The 23,469-nt window shown below is 35.6% G+C and overlaps 1 protein-coding gene across 1 annotated transcript in view; it reads right to left on the reverse strand.

Annotated features, from left to right (window-relative positions):
- Nucleotides 1-23,469, reverse strand: part of LOC108701836 (low-density lipoprotein receptor-related protein 1B) — a 676,036-nt gene that overhangs the window by 416,401 nt on the left and 236,166 nt on the right. The window contains exon 7 of the mRNA XM_041576281.1: nt 20,691-20,853. Within this exon, the coding sequence (XP_041432215.1) occupies nt 20,691-20,853 (163 nt within the window). The remainder of the gene's footprint in view (nt 1-20,690; nt 20,854-23,469) is intronic.

Raw genomic sequence — 23,469 nt, forward strand, 5'->3', positions numbered from 1 at the left:
GAAAAAATATTGAAGAGAAAAACAACATGTAACAACACAACTGGCCTCAAAAACAATGCAGGTTAATTCCTTCATTATTTATTTTTTACCCAAAATATGGATTGTGCCAGCTGTAAAAGATACAAAGATGTGCAGAGCAGGGTGCAAATTATACAAACAGGCAAATGCTGCTGTGCTTTTGCACTTCACACCCTACCCAGCACTTCAAAAAAGGAAGCACAAAGACCTGTGCTATGTGAATGTACCATTGTCTACTCCCCAGCTTGCAAGTCAACGAGATGCAGAAGTTGCCATGGGCTTAAGAGGCAGTAGGGACTTGTACTTACCACCTGCTGATGGCTTGGGTACTACAGTACCCTTATAAACAATCACAAATCCAACCCACAACGCCTGTTTTCTCTATTCAACACTCTTCTCCATACCTCATCAACAGTATCAGTCAACCAGACACACTCTCCTCAGGACTTTGCTGATTTATTTAAAGACAAAGTAGAGTCCATCCGCAATCAGATCCCTACCTCTACTAATGTAAACCAGCTCCTCCATCCTAAGCCCCCTTCTGCATATCTTAATTCCTTCCTGCCTGTAACAATGTCTGAAGTCTCCAAGCTTCTCTTGTCCTCCCCACTCACAATTTGCCTCCTTGACCCTATGCCCTCTTCTCTGCTCAAACACTGTATTGCAGAGCTTACATCACTACTTACTCACATCTTCAATTCTTTTCTAGCTTCTAGAACCTTCCATTCTCCTTTTAAACATGCCTGTGTAAAGCCTATTCTTAAAAAGGCCACGCTAGACCCATCCTGTTTATTAAATTACCTTCCTGTCTCCCTTCTACCACTTGCCTCTAGGGATGGGCATTTCGCCGAAAAAAATGGCATTGTGCGTCAAAATAAAAAGACGCATTTTTTTTTGACGCCCATAGACTTTAATGGGCGTTGGCGACATTTCTCCAGCGGCTAATTTTTGGCAAAATGAAACAGGTCAAATTCGCCCATCCCTACTTACCTCTAAACTCCTAGGGGCAGATTCATCAAGCTCGAGTGAAGGATTCGAAGTAAAAAAACTTCGAATTTCGAAGTGTTTTTTGGGCTACTTTGACCATCGAATGGGCTACTTCGACCTTCGACTACGACTACGACTTCGAATCGAAGGATTCGAACTAAAAATCGTTCGACTATTCGACCATTCGATAGTCGAAGTACTGCCTCTTTAAAAAAAACTTCGACCCCCTACTTCGGCAGCTAAAAGCTACCGAAGTCAATGTTAGCCTATGGGGAAGGTCCCCATAGGCTTGCCTAAGTTTTTTTGATCGAAGGATATTCCTTCGATCGTTGGATTTAAATCCTTCGAATCGTTCGATTCGAAGGATTTAAATGTTCGATCGAAGGAATAATCCTTCGATCGTTCGATCGTAGCATTTGCACTAAATCCTTCGACTTCGATATTCTAAGTCGAAGGATTTTAGTTCCTAGTCGAATATCGAGGGTTAATTAACCCTCTATATTCGACCCTTGATGAATCGGCCCCTTAGAGTGTATTGTGTTCTCCCGTATTACTAACTTTCTACACACCCATGATCTGTTGCAATCTGGTTTCTCTGCAATCTGGTTTCCGGCCTTGTCACTCTACTGAAACTGGTTTGTTTCAATCGATCTAATCGATCATTCACTGTCTCCTATGATAACAAAACCTCATCTCCAGTTCCACTTAATGTGGATACAGTTGAATAATCCTTCGATCGTTCGATCGCAGCATTTCGACTTCGACTTCGATATTCGAAGTCGAAGGATTTTAGTTCCTAGTCGAATATCGAGGGTTAATTAACCCTCGATATTTGACCCTTGATGAATCGGCCCCTAACTGTAGCCTAAACACTTAGGGGCCGATTCACTAACTTCGAGTGAAGGATTCGAAGTAAAAAAACTTCGAATTTCGAAGTGTTTTTTGGGCTACTTCGACCATCGAATGGGCTACTACGACCTTCGACTACGACTTCGAATCGAACTATTCAAACTAAAAATCATTCGACTATCCGACTATTCGACCATTCGATAGTCTCTTTAAGAAAAAACTTCGACCCAAAGACAAAGGGGTATATTTATCAAAGAGTGAAGTTAATAGTGAAGTGAACTTTCACCCTTTGATAATTACGCCTATAAAAATCCCATAGAAATGAATGGAGAGTGGCGGAATTTCACTCTAGTGGCGGAACTTCACTATTGACTCTTTGATAAATATACCCCTATGTCTTGTTCCCATTTTTTAGTTTTTAGTTTTTCCAAAGTTAAAGTATAAAGTTTAATGTTACTGTAGTGATCCAGGTACAAATTCTGAACTTTTATTATTTCACTAACTTTTACTATTTGCTACATCAGTTGATACATTTCTTGGCAGCATTTGTGGAATATTAGCAAATATTGTATCAATTATAACAGCTGCCTGTAAAGAAAATTGAGAGATTCTGTTCAGCAGGGCCAAAGATAAGCAATGTATCAATTAATGTATCAATTAAGAACTGTTTACAAAGGCAGTGCCCCCAGAGAAGGTGAAAAATGAAACTTTAGACTTCAATATTACGGTCACAAATAGGTATTAGAAAGTGAGTGGAAAAAGTCTTTACTTCTGAAAACAACTGAACTGAAAAAAGTTTTGGAAGGTGAACAACCCCTTTAAGCATTTTTAAGTGACAGTTGGTTGACAATCACCAGTGCTGTCCACCAAAAGTGGATAGTTCATATAAAGTCCATAAAATGTCCATAAATAATTTTCCATATTTTTACAGATAATTCTCAATGGATAAAATGAGCTTATTGCAGCATGATATTGTTCACAATGGGGCCTACCTTATACATAACTCTATACTTGCTTAAATTCCAATATACTGTTTAGTACCTATGGGCTATTGTCTTATATGCTTTGTTTGGATAAAAATGTTTTAAAGCATGTAAGACAATCCTCCAATGAGAATCCGACCTGATCTGTACTAATCTGGCTCAGTGTTCTTCATTCCTACAGGTAGGATTAGGAACTTTAAACAACTATACAGCATTATGTCAACCCTCCTGATGTTTGATTACATAATAATATCAAGAAGCCAAATTGACATACTGTAGTAATCTCCATATGTTTGATACCAAGATGACTGACAAAGTGCTGGAAAGCAGCTTTCTCATTGGTGAATTCTCTTGCATCTGTAATTAAGTTTCTGGTCAAGTAGTTCAGAAAAAATGGCACAGTGAAAGGGTTTCATAGGTTACATATTCTATAGGCAATAATAAAGTTTGCATATTTTTTAATACTTTTGTGTATATGAATATAGTATAGTCAAGAAAAGTATGAATTATTGATGCCTTTTCCTTTCTTTTTTTGTGTAAATGCATTTGTCTTCTCTAAGGTAGCATTACAACTAATGAGAACTTTCTTACAGCATTGTATTACATGTTTTGTTCCTATTCAGTAATAGATGTTTGTGAGTAAGATTTGGACCTGGAGCAAACATCCTCATAGATCTTTAATACTCCCTAAATGAATTATTATACCGAAAATATCTTAGTGAAGTTTCATTACTTCATTACAGCATGGTGTTTCTTCCATTTTTGGTGAGTTGACTGCAAGGATAAAAAGTATAGTTAATAGAAAGTACTGAGACCAATAAAAATATTCTTTCATTGTAAGAGATAGGTAATGCACAAATCCATATCTATTTATATTTGACTCTTTCTTTCATCCAGAACAAAATGAATAAAATATTTATGCTACTCTTTGTTGGAAACTGTAATTTATCTTATATTTTTGGAGAACTATTAAATAAATAATGGAGATGTCATCTTTACTCAACATTTGAGATGCATGAGGATTACAGTATAATAAAACAAATTTGTAAAAGGCACTTGAATATCAGTTGATTGTTGCAAAATCATTGATTCTTAAAAAAAAAAAAATAAGAAGAAAGAAAATAATAGAGAATAATAGAGAGAGAGAGAGAGAGATTAGCAAAAGTAACATTTGCTAAACTGCAAAATAAGAATAATTCTATAGTTACACAGTTAAATTGAAACTCTGAAGTTCAACCCCTCCCAAATAGCCCCAGTGCTTATATATACACAGCTCTACACTTAGGGGCACATTTACTATAGGTTGAATATCGAGGGTTAATTAACCCTCGATATTCGACCATCAAAGTTAAAGCTTTCTACTTCGAATATCGAATAATAATGAGACTGTTCCCAGTGACTTTTATGCAACCTCGACAGGTTTGAGATGCCGTGTTTTTATATTCGGGATTTTTTTAAAAGTCCGATTTTAGAGAAAAAAAATCAAAATTTTTTCGGATTTCGGGGAATTTCGGGTATTCAGAGCTTAGTAAATAACCCCCTTAGAGGCACATTTTTCAAGGATTGAATTTCAAATTCATGTGACTTTTTTTTAACTCCCTTAAATTCAAAATTCGACTTGCTGAAATTAATTAATAAATCGAATATTCAAAACTTGAACAAATGTAAACAACCCGACAATTTGAAACAAATTCAATTAGAATTTGATCAAATTGGATTTGAGTTTTTTCTCCGAACAATTCATGTCAGGAAGGCTGCAATGCTCCCCTGCCCAACTTGTTTTACTGTTCCCAACTGCTCAGTCCCAACTTGCATGGAAATGTATATGTATCTCTGTAGTGATGATATGAACTATAATGGTTCTGCTGTCAATCTTATTTATTATTTATTATATGTAGCTTAGTAGCTCTCCTCTAATTGTATTTGTGTATACAGTAAGGGGCCCATTCAATTTTTTTTTGGTTGAGGTTTCTAGGAGAAAACAAATTTTTTGTGGAAAAAAACTAGAGTTTTTAGAGATTTATCATACCCAAAAGCTGCTAAAAAAACAGAATCCCAAAATACTCCATCTCAAACCTGTCGAGGTCATATAGATGTCAATAGCAGATGTCCTTGAAGTTGTTTCTTGACATCATGATCTGCCTTGGATAATCAGAAAAAAATCTGGGTTTTCATAGATAATTTGAAAAAGTAGAGTTTTTGCAGTGAAAACTAAATAAAATCGACTTTTTTGGAGTGTCAGTCGTACACTCCGAATTGATGCTTGATTTTATCAGAACCTTTTATTGCTCTGATTCTTTTTGAAGTTAAAATCATGAAAGGGAGTTTGGACGGATTTGTTTTCATGAATAAATGAGATTCATTTGAGTTTAAGTAAATAAGCCTCTAAGTATTCTTTCATATAGGACTTCATGGAGAAGTTTCCTAACTGCATTATGGATGCAAACTATATAAATAATGCTGAATAAATTGTACTGTATTTCTCATTACATCTATTTTATTTCTATTGTTTACTTTTCTCCAAAAGATAAGTGGTTCAAAAAGCTTTGGTTGTTATAATTGAAGCATACAGCGAGCAAATAATATGTTTCATTTTAGTGGATTAAGGGGTTATGGCTGCATGTGCCATATTCTTTCATTAAGATTACTTCTTCAATATTCAGATTACTGGAAGAGTGTTGTGAATTCGGTGCCCAGAATGAAGGGTGACCATTGATAGACTAGGATTAACATGTATAAATATTCCATCCCAGTAGATCTGTGGTAGAATTTAGATGCACATGGGAACTCCATAATTTACATTTCAGTCCAGTAGGGCACTGTTTATCCTGCTCAGATAAACAGACTTACAGTTAAACATGTAGTTAGTTTGTTTGTTTGTTTATTCACAAAAGGAAACAAACTAGGGCAATCACAAGCCAAATCAAAACCCATTTCTGTCTAATCCAGTATACTCTACTATAGATAGATAGATAGATAGATAGATAGATAGATAGATAGATAGATAGATAGATAGATAGATTTTGGCCATTTAGGATAATTCCTTTCACTTCTGTTTTATAATGAGCTAAAATCTGTGGGCTCCCTCGGGTACCAAATTTGTTAAAATTAGAATCTAAACTTCTAGTTATCCACAAGCCAGATTTTTTTTTTTCTAAATCAGCCCTGGTGCCTTTTCTGATAAAGATCCCAGTTCTAAAGCTAAACAAACAACATCAGCTTCAGACAAGAGCTTAGCTGTGTTTTTGATGCCTGATAGCTAGGAAGGAAAACATTCACAGGAGACATCATGTTGTATGAAATGTTCAAAGCTACTGTACAAGCCTTTTTTGTGCCATCCAAATCTTTATGAAACAATTCTAAAATCTACTTAATTATTTATTCCCTGTTTTTATTCCAATGTTTGTAACCTGTCCTAATGCTAAAATCTGGAGATGATGCTTCAAAGAATTAATAAACCTTTTTTCTTTCTATAAAATTACTCTAAACTGCCCCAGAATAACATTCATTTTTTCTCTCCAGTCAGTCTTATTCAGTGTCTCTTTCAGAGGCAGCTGAGCTGCAGTTTATTTAGCTACTTCCTTGTTTAATGTGAGGCTCCATTCCCTGAGTTCTCCTTCTCTCCTTGACTATGAATACCTCAAAGAGGTGCATGCCTGATTGATTTGCATTTGAGCAGAGACAGTGAACACCTCTTTGAGGTCTTCATAGCCGAAGAGAGAAGAATAGAGAGGGTGGAGCTTCATATAAGGAAGTCGCTAAAAAAGCTGAAGTTCAGCTGCTTGTGATAGAGAAATGAATTAAGACTAAATGGAAGGAGAAATGTATGCTATTCTGGGGGCTGTTTAGAGTAGTTTTGGGGTTTAAATTAAAAGGCTTACTTATCATTTAAAGCAGAGTGCAAGGTCGATTCTGAAATATATTTTAGATTTATTCAGAACTAGATATGAACAAATTCCCTAAACATTGGAGATTCACTTCAGTGGTCCTAGACAGTTTTGCAAAAGGGCCAATTTACAGTACTTGTAAAATACATGCTTTACTATATACAGTGATCACATCATAAGAAAACTTTGAAGCACATTGATTAATGATGGTTTTTAAAAATGGACAATTTACAGTACTTCTAAAACACATACTTTTATGATATACAGTGGTTGCATGATAAAAAAAATTTGTAGCACAATAATTAATGATGGTTTTTCATAATTGATCTGGAGAAGCCTAGTCAACAGCAATGACTGGGCTGTGTATATTGTGAGTTAGTCCCTATGTTCAGGTAACTGGCAGCAGCTCAAATAGAAGAATCACAAAAAAGATGAGAGCTACTTTCACACTGATATTCATAATAGTTTGTCCCAATATTATGAATAAAACCATTCCATGAATTCAATATGTCATTGCTCATCTAGGCAGACCAGGATTTGTGGTGTGGCGGCATGTAACCCAGCTGCATCCTAATGTGTATTGGGAATGCACAGTTGCCCAGCGCTATGTCGCATGGGGGGGGGGTGCTCGCGGATGGCAGGTGCCCGGACCATGAGATATGCAAAAGAATCAAAACGCGGTTTATCTTAACAGGTCACAGAAAGACATCACCACCTGACGCGTTTCGGGAGCAACTCCCTTAATCATAGGACCATGAGGCCTTGGGGCTTCTCTGAGGGGAAATATGGTCCTGCATTTATCCCAATTTAATGAAATGGTAACAATCAATAAGGAAAGCATTTTTTGTTCTGTTATCCCTTCACACAGTAGATAATAATCATAGATCATTAAAATTAAAATAAACTGAATCTGTATTTTGCTGATCACTAAGGGGGTTATTAATTAAAGGTCGAGTGATAAGAGTTTTTTTTACCTTGAATGAGCTTGAATGACCTTGAATGACCTCTAAACCCGAATGGTACCTTATTTTAAAAAAAAAATTGAACATCTCAAATTGAAATTAATATTACGACCATAAAACTTGAATAGAATTTAAATCGAATTTGAATGGAACTCGATTCAAGTTTTTTTTTGTTTTTTTTAAATTTTTTGTCAGGAAGGCATCTTCAAATGGGTTAATGGACCTCTGCCATTGACTTCTACATGAACTCAGCAGGTTTTAGGTGGCAACCTATCAAAATCAAGTTACTTCCAGGGCCGCTAGGACCATGAGGCCCCCGGGCGCCTCTGAGGGGAAATCCAGACCTGCATCTACCCCAAGTTAATGAAATGGTAACAACCAGTGAGAAGAAAATCTCTTTCTCTGTTGTCCCTTAACAATAATTATCATAGATCATTAAAAAAATAAATAAACTGAATCTGTATTTTGCTGATCACTAAGAGGGTTATTTATCAAAGGTCGAGTTATAGAGTTTTTTAACCTCGAGTGAACTAGAATGAACTCAAATGACCGCTAAACTTATTTAAGAAAAAACTTGAATGTCTAAAATTCAAACTAATATTAAAGGCCCAAAAAATCAAATTAAATTTAAATCTAATTCTAATGGAACTCAAATTGAGTTTCTGTCAGGAAGGCTATTAACATCTTCCAATGGGTCAACGACCTCTGCCCTTGACTTCTACATGAACTTGGCAGGTTTTAGGTGGCGACCTATCCAATTTGAGTTACCCCCAGGGTTGAGGTATGATAAATCTCTAATTCAAATTCAAGTTTGGATTCTTCCCAACTTTCCCAACGAATTTATGAGTTTTAACCAAACATTCAACTAAAATATTTAAATTCCAATTCGAGCTTACCATTTAAACCATAATAAATCTGCCTCTAGTAGCTCATTCAATAGATGAGGAAAGTTCCACTTCAATCTTAAATATCTAGCTTTGCCTGGCATCTCTAAGAAACAGTGCAATATTTAAATGGTTTGCTTATTAAGGTCTAATCTACTAAATGACTTTGTTCTATATATCACAAGGTCATTTCTAGATGTGCAGTGTGCTGATGTTTTTCCCTGAGGATACAAGTTATTCTTGAGAAACCTAGCAAAGTTAAAAAAAATATATACAGTATATTTCCAATTAGGTCTGCACAATGATTAAAAACCTCAGTTTCACTTTACTGTACAGTCGAGATCAAAACATTTTTAATAATTATTTTGTAAAAGAAAAAACTATTTACAGTTTCATTATAGAAGGAGAGCCATTAAAATGAATACCTGTTATTTATCACCATGTGTCAAATAGAGAAATCCATTTGAAATTGTGTTGAAGAGCTTCTGCTTTGTTCAGCATATGGGGATGAGTAAAATATAGAACTGCATGGGGTATTTATAAAACAAGATACACATGACAATAGCATAGATAATCTGACAAAGAGAAAATTGTGTCTGCACTTATTGTTTACAAATGTGTTTTCTAGAAAAAAAATTGTTTGGCAGTTGCTGAAAATAATGTTTTGTTCTTCAGCACCCTATCTGCTTGGTACAACTTACTATAAGGAAAATACCAGATGATTAACTAGATGGGATCTGTTAGTAACTCACTAAAAAGGTTATATTTAAAGTGGTGTAGCTACAGAGAAAGCAGACCCTGCAACCGCATGGGACCATGGGCATGAGAAACTTTCGAACTAAAAGTGTCTCTTGTTTACTAGATGTTACAGTTAAGTTGTGCAAAAACAATTTCTCCCAGGGGCTATATATTGAGTGCTGGGGTTAAATTGTGCTAAATATATATATATATATATATATATATATATATATATAAAAAAAGCATACGTGCACACACTAGTTTCTTTTGGCTGCAAACAGTATAAAGCAATGAAACAATAGAGAGACAGCTATAGTGTTTATGGCCACTTGTATGGAATCCATCTGTTCATCTAGCTAGGTGATCCATAGGAAATCAATGATTATCAGCCAGAAAAGAATGGAAACATGACATACATAATGTGTAATATTCTTCATTAGACAGTTATTACATTGCACATTTTAACTGCCACTAGCACATTCTTAAGACCTGCTGAAAGGTAATCTATTTCAGGGTGCAAAAATAAGTTTTTGGTAAGAAGTTTTATTACTGTACATACGCTCTACACTGGTTCAACCATAAAATGGACAATTGCTAGCAAAGATAAAATTGTTGCATTGCACATATGTTTGCCATTGACAGCTTTTATTACACTTCCTATTAATTTCCCTCTATCTTTAGCAAACTGCCTGGCCATGTTAACAAGTGTTTTTTGCATGAAAACGCTTAGCAAATTGTATTCTCTTTAATAATGAGCTTCCACTGTCTCCATTATGTAAATGAATATAAGTTATAAAACCAGCAGGAAACTTTTTAGCAAAACAAACCTGAGGGCCAAATGTTTATTGGCTTAGGTATAGAACACACAGCGTGTTTTGTTCACTCGGGGCAATCTAATTGCCATTTCCTGGTAGCAGTCACTTCCTTTTTATCTTGACTGGATATTTGCAGCTCTATGGCATACTGCAGGGAATGTGTTCCCAATAGACATTTCTGTAAAGGTGTGTGCAACAGAGCACTGTGTTTCCCATTCTAAAAATTGTTAGCGTCTGCTGACAGTTTAGTACAGATTTGGAGTTTAAAAGACCCCCTTGTGCCTCTTGCCTTAATTTCTCAGGTAATTAGTATGGAATTAATAAATAGATGAACTGTGGCAACAGATTTATTGTTGGCATTAAACCGAAAATGGATTAAGGAACTATGGGATAGGGGAATATAAATGTTTTTTTAAGTACAAGGAATTAAAAATGAAACTATGTCCTTAGGGAGTAGAAACTTTATTAGCTATAAGAAATTGTCGTGTATTTTTTTAATCTGGAAAGTAAAATTCCCTTTGGAATGAACTGAGTGTAATTTTGTGTTACATATAAGAATGAATAAATGCTCTTCTATAATTCTTAATTTGTCTCTATAGTGTTTATGTAAATAGTATTTATATTGTTTGTGCATTTTAATTTAGCAGGGCACTGTTTGTATACATCTTTGCTTTGATTTAAATGCTAATTACATAATCTAAATGGGGGCTGTTTTTATTACATGTAAAAATTAGTTGCTACTTATGCTTATAAAGAAAACACTGGTCACATAATCTGAGAAAATCTTGCTTTGCTACTGAAATTATAATAGGAAAAGATCAATGTATAATTATTTTTCTGTTGCAAGACTATCAATAATGTCCATAAAATCATAACAGACACTGCCTAGTTTTATTCCCATAATCCTCTTTATCTACTCCTAGGGCAACATGTTATAAGAAGAAAGAAAGAAAGAAAGAAAGAAAGAAAGAAAGAAAGAAAGAAAGAAAGAAAGAAAGAAAGAAAGAAAGAAAGAAAGAAAGAAAGAAAGAAAGAGTTCATAAAATACATTTTTCTAAATAGCTACATAAGTAAAACTAAGAGCTAAAATGTGACAGCATTGTTCAGAAGCTATGGCATCACTATTTTAGCACAATGGAAAACAGCAGGTTACACAGAGATGCAATGAAATGTATGCATTTATGAACTGCCTTTTTAATGCAGTATGGATGATGGTAGACAATTAAGCAGCGCAGAGCACCCATTATTAACACACAGCTGGACTCCCTCAAATCAGACAAGCTACAGATTTTAAGCAGCATGTGAAAGAAATCAGGGAAGATCCAAAAGTAAAAGAAAAACTAAAAAAAAAAGGAATAAGCTGTAATTAAATATGGTGTTCACACTGTGTGTGTCTTTATGTGATATTACTTAATGGTAGAATGAGAATGTTTGTGAAGGTTAAAGATACTGATAAAATCTAAAAAACACCAAATGCTTGTGAGTATGGTTTCCTACGCATACCACTGTCTAGAAAAAGAGTGCATGAAGGTACAAGAAAGGCTTTGGGGGGTGTCCATTAAGGGTATCTTATTTAACTCTAGCCACACACAGCCATCTTGTACTCTGGGCTAAACCTATGTGCAAATCATAGCTATAAGAAACAAACAACAATTACACTATGTCTAATGAAATTGTCAGATCACTACTCTAAAACATATAAATTCAAGGTCTCAAGAAAGATCGAAACATTGAAATAACAAATAAACTTTATATCTTCTTCACCATTTTTTAAGATCTGTGATTGCCTTGCTTTACATGATACTCTATATTATGATGATACTGTCCACCCAGGCTTTTTCTCCAGTATGCGAGTGGAGCTATTTTTCCTCTCTCTCTCTCTCTCTCTCTCTCTCTCTCTCTCTCTCTCTCTCTATTCTCTCTCTCTATATATATATATATACATACTGCACTCACAGGAGCTTGCTCAAACAAAAGAATGGTTTGATGCCCAGTTACTGCCTGCAGTAAATACAGTATGGTGTTTGCGTGACTTTCTTGATATTCTTCCTATATTGTGTTGACGAGTGTCGACCATCTAGAGAGATCTGCACCACCAGTGCAGGAGAGTCATAGGAAAGGTGAGAGGTGTCACAAATCTATACATTTGACTTTTTATTAGAGGAACATATGATTCAAAAGTAGGAAGCATTAAAAACTAAGTTATTAAAGTATTTTATATAAGGCCAAGAGCCATTGTGAAGTTTGAATATCAGAGAGAGTCGGAGGAACTGTGTTTGAGTGAGTTAATAGTAGCTCTCCAACTTTTGGTATTGTACAGATGGAGCAAAAGATGGCACAGGCAGCATGGTACTATTTATTGGAGCAACATATGGTTCCATGTAAGACAAAGAACCCCTTTGAAGTTGAGAGAGATGAGAGTCGAGAGCCTGAGGATTTGCATTTAAGTTAGTGTGGGTTAATAATAGCACCCTCTTCATATTCTACAGATGGAGCAAAATATGGTGCAGACAGTATGATACTTTTTATTGGAGGAACATATGGTTCCAAAGTAGGAGGCATTCAAAACTCATTCCCTGAAGTTATATATATATATATATATATACACATACATGTTCTATGCCAGATGAAAAACCCTTGTGATGTTTGAGAGTTCTTAAACCATATGTTGAACCAATAAAAGAGACTACCTCTTACATCAACATTGCTATCATTCTAATTTAAAGTAAACCACCTGTGCTGGAACCAGAGCATATTAAATATTCAGGTTATCCTTAGTGTTTACCAATAATTCATATTTCTCAGATACCACTATTTTAGTTTCCTGCAAATTAATACATCTGCAATAAGATGATGTATAAAAAAAGCTATTCCTAAACATATATTTTGTAGCATTTAACCACATCTACTTCAAACTTCCAGAGTCCCTACAGTTATATAATATTGTACATGCATGGATAAAAGAAACCCAACAAAGAGATCCTCGCACTGTGTCTAATGATTTTCCAATCATGCTCACAATGCATTTAGGAGATGAATAAAAACATAATTACATGCATCAAGAAATATACCTTTTGCCTATGAATGAACCAATCCTGTAATCTCAGCAAGACACTGTATGGGGCATTTTTAAGGAAGCACTTACTGCTGTTTTTATTGCCTCCACACAGCAGCAGTATAATGACAGCACAGGACAATGTTCACACACCAGATGCTCACCAGCAGATTTGCTCAGTTTAATAAAACTGTTTTGTGGTTATGTTTGTGAAAACACAAGAAAAAGCTACTGTAAAATTGAATATAGGGAATAGGTAGAAAGAGAATGAAATGGAACAATACGACAGGTTCTGTCAATATGCTTTTTTAGAAAAACTATAAAAGGGTATATATAAGGATTGAAATTTGGATGTTGTGCTGAGTGTTTACTGGAGAATCCAAAATTCTTATTTGCCCATGCATAATTAATAATCCTTAACAAGTGTGCCTATTAGGACAAGGGAACTCTGAAGTAATCCTGAATGTGGCTGCAATTCAAGGGTTCCCACAGTAGGTGGCATCAATAAGCACAGTCAAGAGGGGCTATTAATGTAAATGTGCAATGTAAAAATTTCACATGCAATCACCAGGGTGATTTGTGCCTGAATCAGTTGTGGCTGTTGTGTCAAAAATGTAAGTCGTTTTGTACTCTAACGAAAATTAGATGCTATTGCATTGGAAATGTAATTTATACCTCGATTAAGGAATGTGCTCTTTAGATTCAAGAAATATACCAATTTGAGAGATTTAAAATCCTTAACAGAACACAAGAAGGAAAAGTCAGACAAAAATGGACTCGTTGGCTTCTTTTTTTACAGATTCAACAGAATATGCAGCCCTTATTGCTTAAGACAGGTCACTACTCAGATATAAGTGAATACCTCATTCTTAATTGGAGGTTAGCTAAATATTACTCTCCTGTGTACCCAGCAACCCTCATCCTCCAGCAAAGTACTGTAACTCTCTGTATATGCACTCTCTTTTTCTTTAGTAATGTAAATGTAAATACATAATGTCAAGAAGATGCTATAGCTGTTCTTTTTTCTTTTTATTGAGTTTGATTATGTTTTGTTGTGTTTATGTTATGTTTGTTGATATTATATTTTTGTATACTCATCATGCATCAAAAACGTGTAGCACTGGTGTAAGATGCAGTACTGGATGGTGTATGGTACGGTTGAAATCTTTAATAATACAATTTGTTGTATATGTGTATCTACTGAAATGGTTTAAGCTGATGTGTAAAAAGAAAAAGAATTTATTAAAAAAAAATGAAATTTATAGTGTTTCATGGTGGTAAGGGATGGGCGAATTTGACCCGTTTCGCTTCGCCAAAAATTCACCGCCGGTGAAATGTCGCAGACGCCCATTAAAGTCTATGGGCGTCAAAAAAATTTTGTCGCACGGCGAAACTGTTTTGACGGCGCGTCTTTTTTTTTGACGCACGCTTCCATACGAGTCTATGGGCGTCATTTTTTCGGCGAAACGAGGCGAAAAAATTCGCCCATCCCTATTCCCTGTGAAGATGCATGCAGGCCATTGTTGGAACCCTGTAGCTACTGCCAGTTTAGGAGGTTGCAGTAGCTTCAGGGTTCCCACAGCAGCCTGTGTCAACAGTGTTCGATTTAGTACAGGAGGCAGGCAGCTAAAATGAGTGCAACAATATAAAAATGCATGGAGTGCATGTTGACATAAATACAGTGTACCTTTAATGAATATAGAATGCTTTACATCTACAGATTTTTCATATGCTCACAATGGACCAAATATGATTTATAATGAAGGCCAATTAATACTTAGTTGAAATTGGAAAAAGTTAAAATATATCCAATATTGATTTAAATATACAGTACAATGTACTTTATTTATGTTATCTTTTTTTCTGCCCAGTAGAATTTTGTGTTTGTAAAGTAAATATTTGATCTTATAAATGTTCCATCGTCCACCTTTTGTGTCATTCTCGGATTAACAGCACAGTTCAAGGATATCCACATTCTGGAGCTCTCTGAATGCATCTCTCCAGGGCACAGAATCAGGCTTTGTGACTAAGTGATGGAGAAGCTCTGTTTATTATTATGAAAGGAATTGCTTTGTGCAGAGGACACCAAAACAAAAACTGAACAATGAAAAATGTGACTAAAGTCAAAAGAGTTAAGGGGAAAATACATTTCAAGATTAGTCTTGGACAGTGCTTAGAAAAGGATTGTCCTGTGTTTCCACATATTTTTTAAGGAAAATATATTTGTCTGTATATGATTGCACTTTTCTTCCACCTTTCTTCTGTTTAAACTAAGACAGATTGCCTTCCTTGATGTGTTCTGACCACTTACTGGACCACTTACCATTAAATCAATGACTGTGTGAATATGGGGACATCCATAACTTAATTTTGTAGGACATCTTCATGGATATTTTTTTCCTTACCTGAGTGATTTCCCAGCCACAAAGGAAACTGAGTTTTTAATGAAATTTATAGCCTGGTACAAATATTGTATTTAGTTCTCTCAATGCAGTAATGGCCTTAATCACAACATTCAGATTACATGTGTATTATAGCTTTATGGTTGGATTTAGTTTTCCTTTAGCAAGCACATAGAAAGCATCCAATTACAAGAAGAAAATCATAATCATAACTTGCTAATTAAAATCAACATGTTTCCCATAGAGCTTGCAATCTTGGCCACCTTTGCAATGTATGGATCTAGTGAATCATACATTGCAAGGTTATTTTTTATGGTCTCCTTTTACTATACTCCATAAAAAGATGAGCTACGTATATTTGTCCTTTACTGAATGTTGCCATATGACTAATTGATTACAGTATGCATTAAAGCGAACACAGTTCATTAATGCATTTAGCTATAGCTAACATCAACAAGCCACACTTCTCTGTCTGCACTTTCCATATTGCAAATCAAAAGTAGTGATTCAAAATAAATTAAAGATCATGTTTAGGTGATTATTGTTTGAAAGTTTAGGTGGTGCAGAATGAAATATGCAGAAATGTGTACTAATATTATTTATTTAGTACCACTGTGTTTGTCAGTAAAGCACTTTAGTTTTATAATTGCTCAAGGTCACTATTAATGCTATACTGAGAGTTGTACATCACCAGGTCAGGTTAAAGTGGTACTGACATTAAAAAACTACTTTTTTAAAATAAGAATGTATATTAAAAGTTACTTATAGGTCATGTTGATCATTTATTGCTGAGAGGTTTGTTTTTGTAAGTAATTGGTAGTTGAATTTCCCAAACCTGACTGTTTTGCCAACTTGATTGTCCCATCTCAGCTTTTCAGTAAAATTTTCTAACGCTAATGGACTCCTGCTGCACAAATATGGCAGCCCCCTCATAGTTCAACACAGGGAGTCAGACAGGTAATGGAAAAGCATCAGGCCAATACTATATGGTAAAATTCCAAGTAGCATGCAAAGGCAATAGTATGATAGATGTAAAAAAGGTTTACTTTCTGGTGTCAATATCTCTTTAAGGGAAGTAAAGGCAGTGCCTTTTTACATTTGTACAAGTGATACAGGCACCCAAAAACTTGTAAATACATGTAGGGTTACACCACAGCTGGGTGAGTCCTAATTGTAATTGTTTATTAGCAGCACATACAGGGGAGAAAAACACATTATTGTATGTCCTAATAAAGTACCATTTATGCTGAGTATTCAGAAAAACATTTTTATAATATAGTATGTTATCTTTATATCATTACCAATTAAATTTTAAATATTCCCAGGGACATGTTAAAGAACATACTGTCAAGTAATAGATTCCATTTTAGTTCACACTGACAGATTTGTTAGAGGGGGCATATGGGATCATTCTGTGAAATCGCTGACAATGGGAAGTACAAGTTAAACTAATATATTTTCCTGTAGACTATGTCCTGGGACCTCTTGGGGTATTGTTTCCAAAACATCACTATGTTATTATCTGCACAGAGAGTACAGAGTAGCATTCTACCCATCATTATGTACTACTGGTGCTGAAGTTTCTTGTGCTTATTACATTAGGGAATGTGAAGTTTCCAAAAAAGCATTACAGAGATTTTCAAGAATGAACAAATTGATCAAGCAACTCTTAAAGGAAGTTACATTCCTAGAAAACCAAAATCATTTTTTTGGTGAGAAGCAGCAGTGAGAAAAGTGAGATTTTTGTTTCAATGTCACAGAGAAAAAAAGATTAATTTCACAAACAATAGAACAAAAAGTTGGAAACTTGGCCATATTACTTACCATATTACCTTAAAACATTTAGATATTTAAGCATTTCAATTTTGGAAAGGCAACCTGCAACACCCCCAGATTAATGTGAAGTACATCACTCAGTACCTACCAATCATGAACAATATAGCGCTACAATACCTGGAAGGTGGTAGATTTCCCAAACTTGATTTAAAAGCATGTCATATTGTATGCATGACCAAAGAATCCTCCTCATAATGCTACAGTGAAAAAAAGCTCCTTTTACATATGGCTTTTCATAATGGCAAATAATGTTGACTAAGCCAAAGACATGGTAACTTCACTGGTATATTTTGAAAAATGATGGCCGTCATACTGAATCAATTCTGCCATCTGTTAGATTCATGAATATGGCTTCATTCAAGGATTATGGATACGACTTCCCATGTAAAGTTGGAGATGCAAGCTGTTCTTGTCAGCATTAAACCCATTGTGATGAGCCATTTTATTATCAATCAAACTAAGTAAAGAGTGACTAAAGTCTACATATGGATGACAAGCTGTTTCATCTGTAAATATTTTTCCTTTTATTTATTACAATACAATCTTATGCAGAGTTGTGATATGCAGCAAACAATTGGTCTCAGTTACAAAGACATCACTGTGTAAATAGATGTCCCCCTTTGTATTTACATGGCAGTTACTAAACCAGGGAGTTTGGTCGGATTTGTTTTCATAAAAAATTTGATTAATTTGAGTTTCAGTAATCAGCCCCATAGTATTCCACTCTTCACTATCCATAGAGTGCACTGTGAGAGAGGGGATCCTGCAGGAATAGTTCTCTCTGGGAATTGTGTCTTTCTATTTGCCTACAGGTCATGCTCACCTCTTCATAGGGTACACATTTGTGTGAAATGTTTATGGGCCTCACCTAAAGGCCCAGCCTGATGATCTATTAGGAGGCATATGGAGTCTGATTAAGTGCTAACTTAAGAATGAACACTCAAAATAAAGCAAAACTATGGGGTAGTAATAACAGACCCACTTAGAAGTTACCTGGACCATCATATACGGTAATTACCCTTTTTATAGGTTTTATTTTGCGTTTTTAAAAAAAATAAAATAATCAAGCTTGGCACTTGCAAGAAAACTGGATACAATTGTTTACATATCATCAGTGACTGTCATATCACAGAGGGAGGCAATGACAACAGAGTATCATGGTGTATACAAATTATACTTAGAGTTTAGTTGTCTAGTAAAGACACTTGAGGGTTGGCATGCAGCCATGGTTCCCATATTTTCTCAAATTTCACAGTGTTCCCAGAGCATTGTAGGTCAATTTGATTAGTGGCAATGTAGCATAAGTCAACCCACTATTTGAGTGTAGAACAATTGAGGCTCATCCATTTCATAGTTACTAACTTTTTGCATAGAGCGCGATGGAGCATAGTAGTGTTCTAGATTTTTGTAGGGGTACCAATTTGTCTATTAAACCTAGTAAGCAGGTTTTGGGAGATCTTATTCCAGGGAGGGATAGACATTTGTTAATATAGCTAATTACTTCTATATGTTGCTACTCTAGGGCACTTCCAAATTAAAGGAAGAAACCTAGACTCCTCCAGACATTTTATACATTTGGCTCCTTCTAATCATCCCACGACTTTAAGCCTAAGGGTTGTAACGTAGATTTGGTGGATCATCTTAAGATGGATCGTCTTAGTGATATTAAGAAGGGGTATAAGTTGTCCATAGCCACTTCCCATTGGTCATCATCTAATGAGGGGAAAATTGACAACCACCAACAGGCTGGGAGGACTGGATTATGCTACTGTATATAGCTGAGATAATAGAGTACACTGTAGCTTGATCCAGATCCCAAAGTCTGACTTCCCATGCCAGCAGCATTAGTGTGAGTTGATAGAATCGAAACAGAGCATAAAATGCATGCCTCAACTGAAAGTAGCAAAACAGTCTTGGCAGGTAAGATTGTTTTTTTATTGTTACAGGGAAGCAAAACAGCCCTAAACTAGTAGGTTGTCGTGGTGTCTGATTCATAGGAGTGGCCAGAACTGGAAATCTGCTAGGTGTTTCATACAGTATGTGACAAGTTAGAGTTTCTCCATAAAGATGTTTTGCCTGAGCTTAAGACAGAAAGTATCTGCTTTGGTTTGTAGCTTCACCCAAACTTTAATAGGAGTAGTGATTACTCTTCTGGTGGTGGGTGACTATAATGCCCAAGAAATGGAATCTTGAGAACCGGAACCGTGAGAGTAGCGGCTCCTTCTGCAACAATTGTATTCCCAAGTGTTTGTCTTAGGTTTACTGCCAGTGGCTCGATGGCTAGTGCAAATAGAAGGTGTGACAGGGGACACCCTTGTCTGGTACAGTAATTCTCCCTCCTATAATTAACCTTCTTAGAACACTTTTAGTCCATCATATCCTATTTGATATTATACAAAGCTGTTTACTGCTGGATAATAGTGATTATACTTAATATATAATACGCTAGAGCCCTAAATATCCTGTAAGTTACTGTGTTAATGGTGCTTAGTGATATTGTAAGTTATAATTGGTGCTAAGTAGTGTAACTGGTGCCCATGATTCTGAAACTTATATATTATAAGGCATATCATACCCCATGCTATAATATTTTAGAATACAAAAATCAACTTAGAGTTCTTTGACCTGTGTAAAAAAAATTATTGTCACAGGCCTCTTCTGTGACGTCTAATATCCTTATCATTTATCATATGGGGTATATTATTCCCTGTATAACCTGTCTATATGACTCTCCCATAATGTAACTTCAGGATGGCACTATCTATCTTACTTAATCTCTCTCCATTACTATCTCTGTCTCTCAGACATGCCTTACCTATTTCCTTTTCACTCTCTCGTGATTGTCTCCCTCATCTTCTATGTTTTTATCAAATCTGACTATTAAAATACATTGTTAGCGTGTATTGATTTATAAAACATAGGTGTGTGAAATATTCTTTTCTCCACAAAGCAACACATATTTGAATAAAGAATGACCATATTCCTAGCCAGCTGTGTCCCATCCCTGTCTAATGACATAAGTGCTCTAGAATTAAACACAGTCACAAGTGAGGTTGTGTCCCTGGAGATATATATATATATATATTTATCTGGCACCATGCATGGTGTACATTCATTTCACAGATGGCAACTTGATACATCTATAACTGCCTTTTTTCTCTCCCATCATAATCTTAAATACTGTAGAGAATAAAATGGTTTATTAACTGTCTGAAACAAGGGTATTTTCATAAAAATGCAAGTTTTCAAATGTAGAACTGGAAATTGGTCTTACCCAGCTGGAGCATCAACAGCAATGGCTTTTGGGTTATGGAGATCCAGATCTATTAGTGTAATACAGACTGTTCCATTGTGATTGCATACAAAAATTCTGTCATTTCCATCATCCACAAAGTAGTAATTTCCTGTGAGCCAGTCTACTGCCATTTGGTGCACATCTGCCAAAACACAAAGGGAAGCACACTGCTGAAAATGGCATTTCTCCATTGTAACAATTCACAAACTGAAGCATATGATACACTTAATAAAAAGAGGAAATTATACAAATCTATAGAATGGTAACATTGTGTTTTTTTGTCCAGAAGACTATAGAATCCTGTAGAAAATAAGAGATGATCAATTGAATCCAGCTGAGTCTTGGTTCAGGAGGAGATTAAATGAAAATTGATTTTCTTTGAGATTTTACAATTTTTCAAATCTAAATCAAATTGCAAATTGAATTATGGTTAGTTAACTCATCTCTTCTTGCAAATATTGGTTCTCATAAGACACAGGCTTGACATACACAATCACGGTAAACAATTACTATTTAATTTATTTGTAATGATCTGGGGAATGTGTATTCTCTGTTTCCAAGGAAAGGAGGGGTTTTGTAGCTAAGACACTGAACTTGAAATGTCTCTTTTTTTGGCCTCATTGTGGCAATGTTTGCCTCATTGTGGCTTTATTATTCAGGTGTATTGTTAGAGGATATATGGTAATATAATGGCTTAGACTATTAAACCCAAACTGTAATATCAATAAGAAAAATCTGACTTTCTTCCATAAAAATGTTTGCTTAAATGTCCAGTTTGGGCTGTTTTAGTATGCATGTTATGTAAGGCAGGACAGAGTTTATAGGGAGGACAAGGGTAATCATTGAATATTGGGGTCCTCTGGTATGTTTAATAAGATAACTACATAAACATTGAATAGAACCCACCAGTCCTCTAGATCTCCAAATCAGACCACCTAAACTTTTATAGATGCAAGTGCATTTTCCAGTGAGTATCCCTACTATCAACACTACATTAGTCACCAGGCTGTAAACCAATATATAGAAATTACCATGCAGTGTTATCCTTGTTGATATTACACAGCACAGTGTGCATTTAATTAATGAATTCATTAATTACTTAAATGTGCTTAATGCCTTCAGGGATTTCAAGGCAGAAAAAACAGGGGGCTTCTCCTGCATTAACAGTATTGCTGTAAAGGACTTTCAAACCATCCAAAGACTTGTTGTATCATCCTAATCTCCCTGGTCTACAACTTCCAGCTTGTTACAACAAATTATTGAGGGTAATTATTGAAGGATATTTATGGCCCCTGTCTGCTCAGAGGCTCCATAGACTTCGATATATGAAAATCATTAATAATAATCATCATAATAAGTTGGGCAGCACTGCTTTAGCATATAATATACTATAAGTATATATAAGTATACTAGGGCTGTTATTCTACTAACCATAGATACTGTTTATTAAGAGCAAACCATTCTAAATCCTTTAGGACCAGCAACTGATTTGGGGTTTTCTGGATAAAGGGTCTTTCTGTAATTTGGATCACCATACTACTCTACTAAAATCAGTTAAACATTAAATAAACCCAACAGGGTTGTTTTGCTTCCAATAAGAATTAGTTACATCTTAATTGGAATCAAGTACACGGTTCTGTTTTATTAGAAAAGAGAAGAGAAAAATACAATAATTTAAACTATTTTGAATTATTTGATTAAAATGGAGTCTATGGGAGATGGACTTCTAACAATACAGAGTTGTCTGCATAACAGGTTTCCTGATAATGAATCCAATATCTTAGACAGCAGTGTTGTTCACCTAAATGTCACAATGTCTAGCATTTTCCATCAAACCAAGGGTTAAAGCTGTAGGCCAACAACCACAGAGCTGGATTTGAGTCCTCTAGGGCTAGTAGCCCAATTGATGCAAAATCATCCTTCAATTAAAAATCCTGCCTGCTCTATTTACATTTTAACCCATCTCATATTAGATAGAAGGATAAAGAAAGGTTTGAAATAGGTGAATATAATCACTGGGGATTGCCTAACAAGTTGTAACCCCTGTGATACAAGTTGCTTTCTTCAAACTCCAGGCTAGTGAACCTCTTCTTCCAAAGATGTCCTTTTAATTGAAGAGTAGTTGTCATAGAAAAGTATTCACTTCACTGCATTCACTTCCCAAGGTGTCAAGAAGATCAGTACCGGGCCAAGCGGACCGGGCGTCCTAGGAGACCCGGCCTGCCACCCTGCTCCCCCCCCATGCACTGTGCACGCATACCCCCAAAACTAAGTATGCACACGGATGCACAGAGCACCGTTGGAAAGGGAGGCAGGAGGGAGTATCAGAGTTGAGCAGGAAAGTGCGCCGGAGGGGAGGAAGGCAGAGGAGATCAGCGAACAGGCAGGACAGATACCTGCCCAGCGCCCCCTTTTCATTGCACCCTAGGCAGGTGCCTCTTCTGCCTACCCCTAGTTCTGGCCCTGATGAAGATAAAGCATACCAAATACAGGCATGTTTTTCTGCCAGGGCTAATGCAAAACACAAACAAAAAGAGCCATTACATTTCTAATTTCTATGTAAGTGAATATCAAGCTTGTTGCCAAATGATTATAAATTTATAATGGTGTCCCTTTAGCCTGCCATTGAAATGGAACAATAAAAGGAGATTTATGCCAGTACACAACGATTACAATCTTTTCTTAACAACGTATTCTAAATATGTGTCTCATAAATTTTCTTTGATAATAAATCAAAATGGAGTTCTTTTTTTTTTTA

This window comes from Xenopus laevis, chromosome 9_10L (genome assembly GCF_017654675.1).
Source record: "Xenopus laevis strain J_2021 chromosome 9_10L, Xenopus_laevis_v10.1, whole genome shotgun sequence".
NCBI classification, from domain to species: domain Eukaryota; kingdom Metazoa; phylum Chordata; class Amphibia; order Anura; family Pipidae; genus Xenopus; species Xenopus laevis.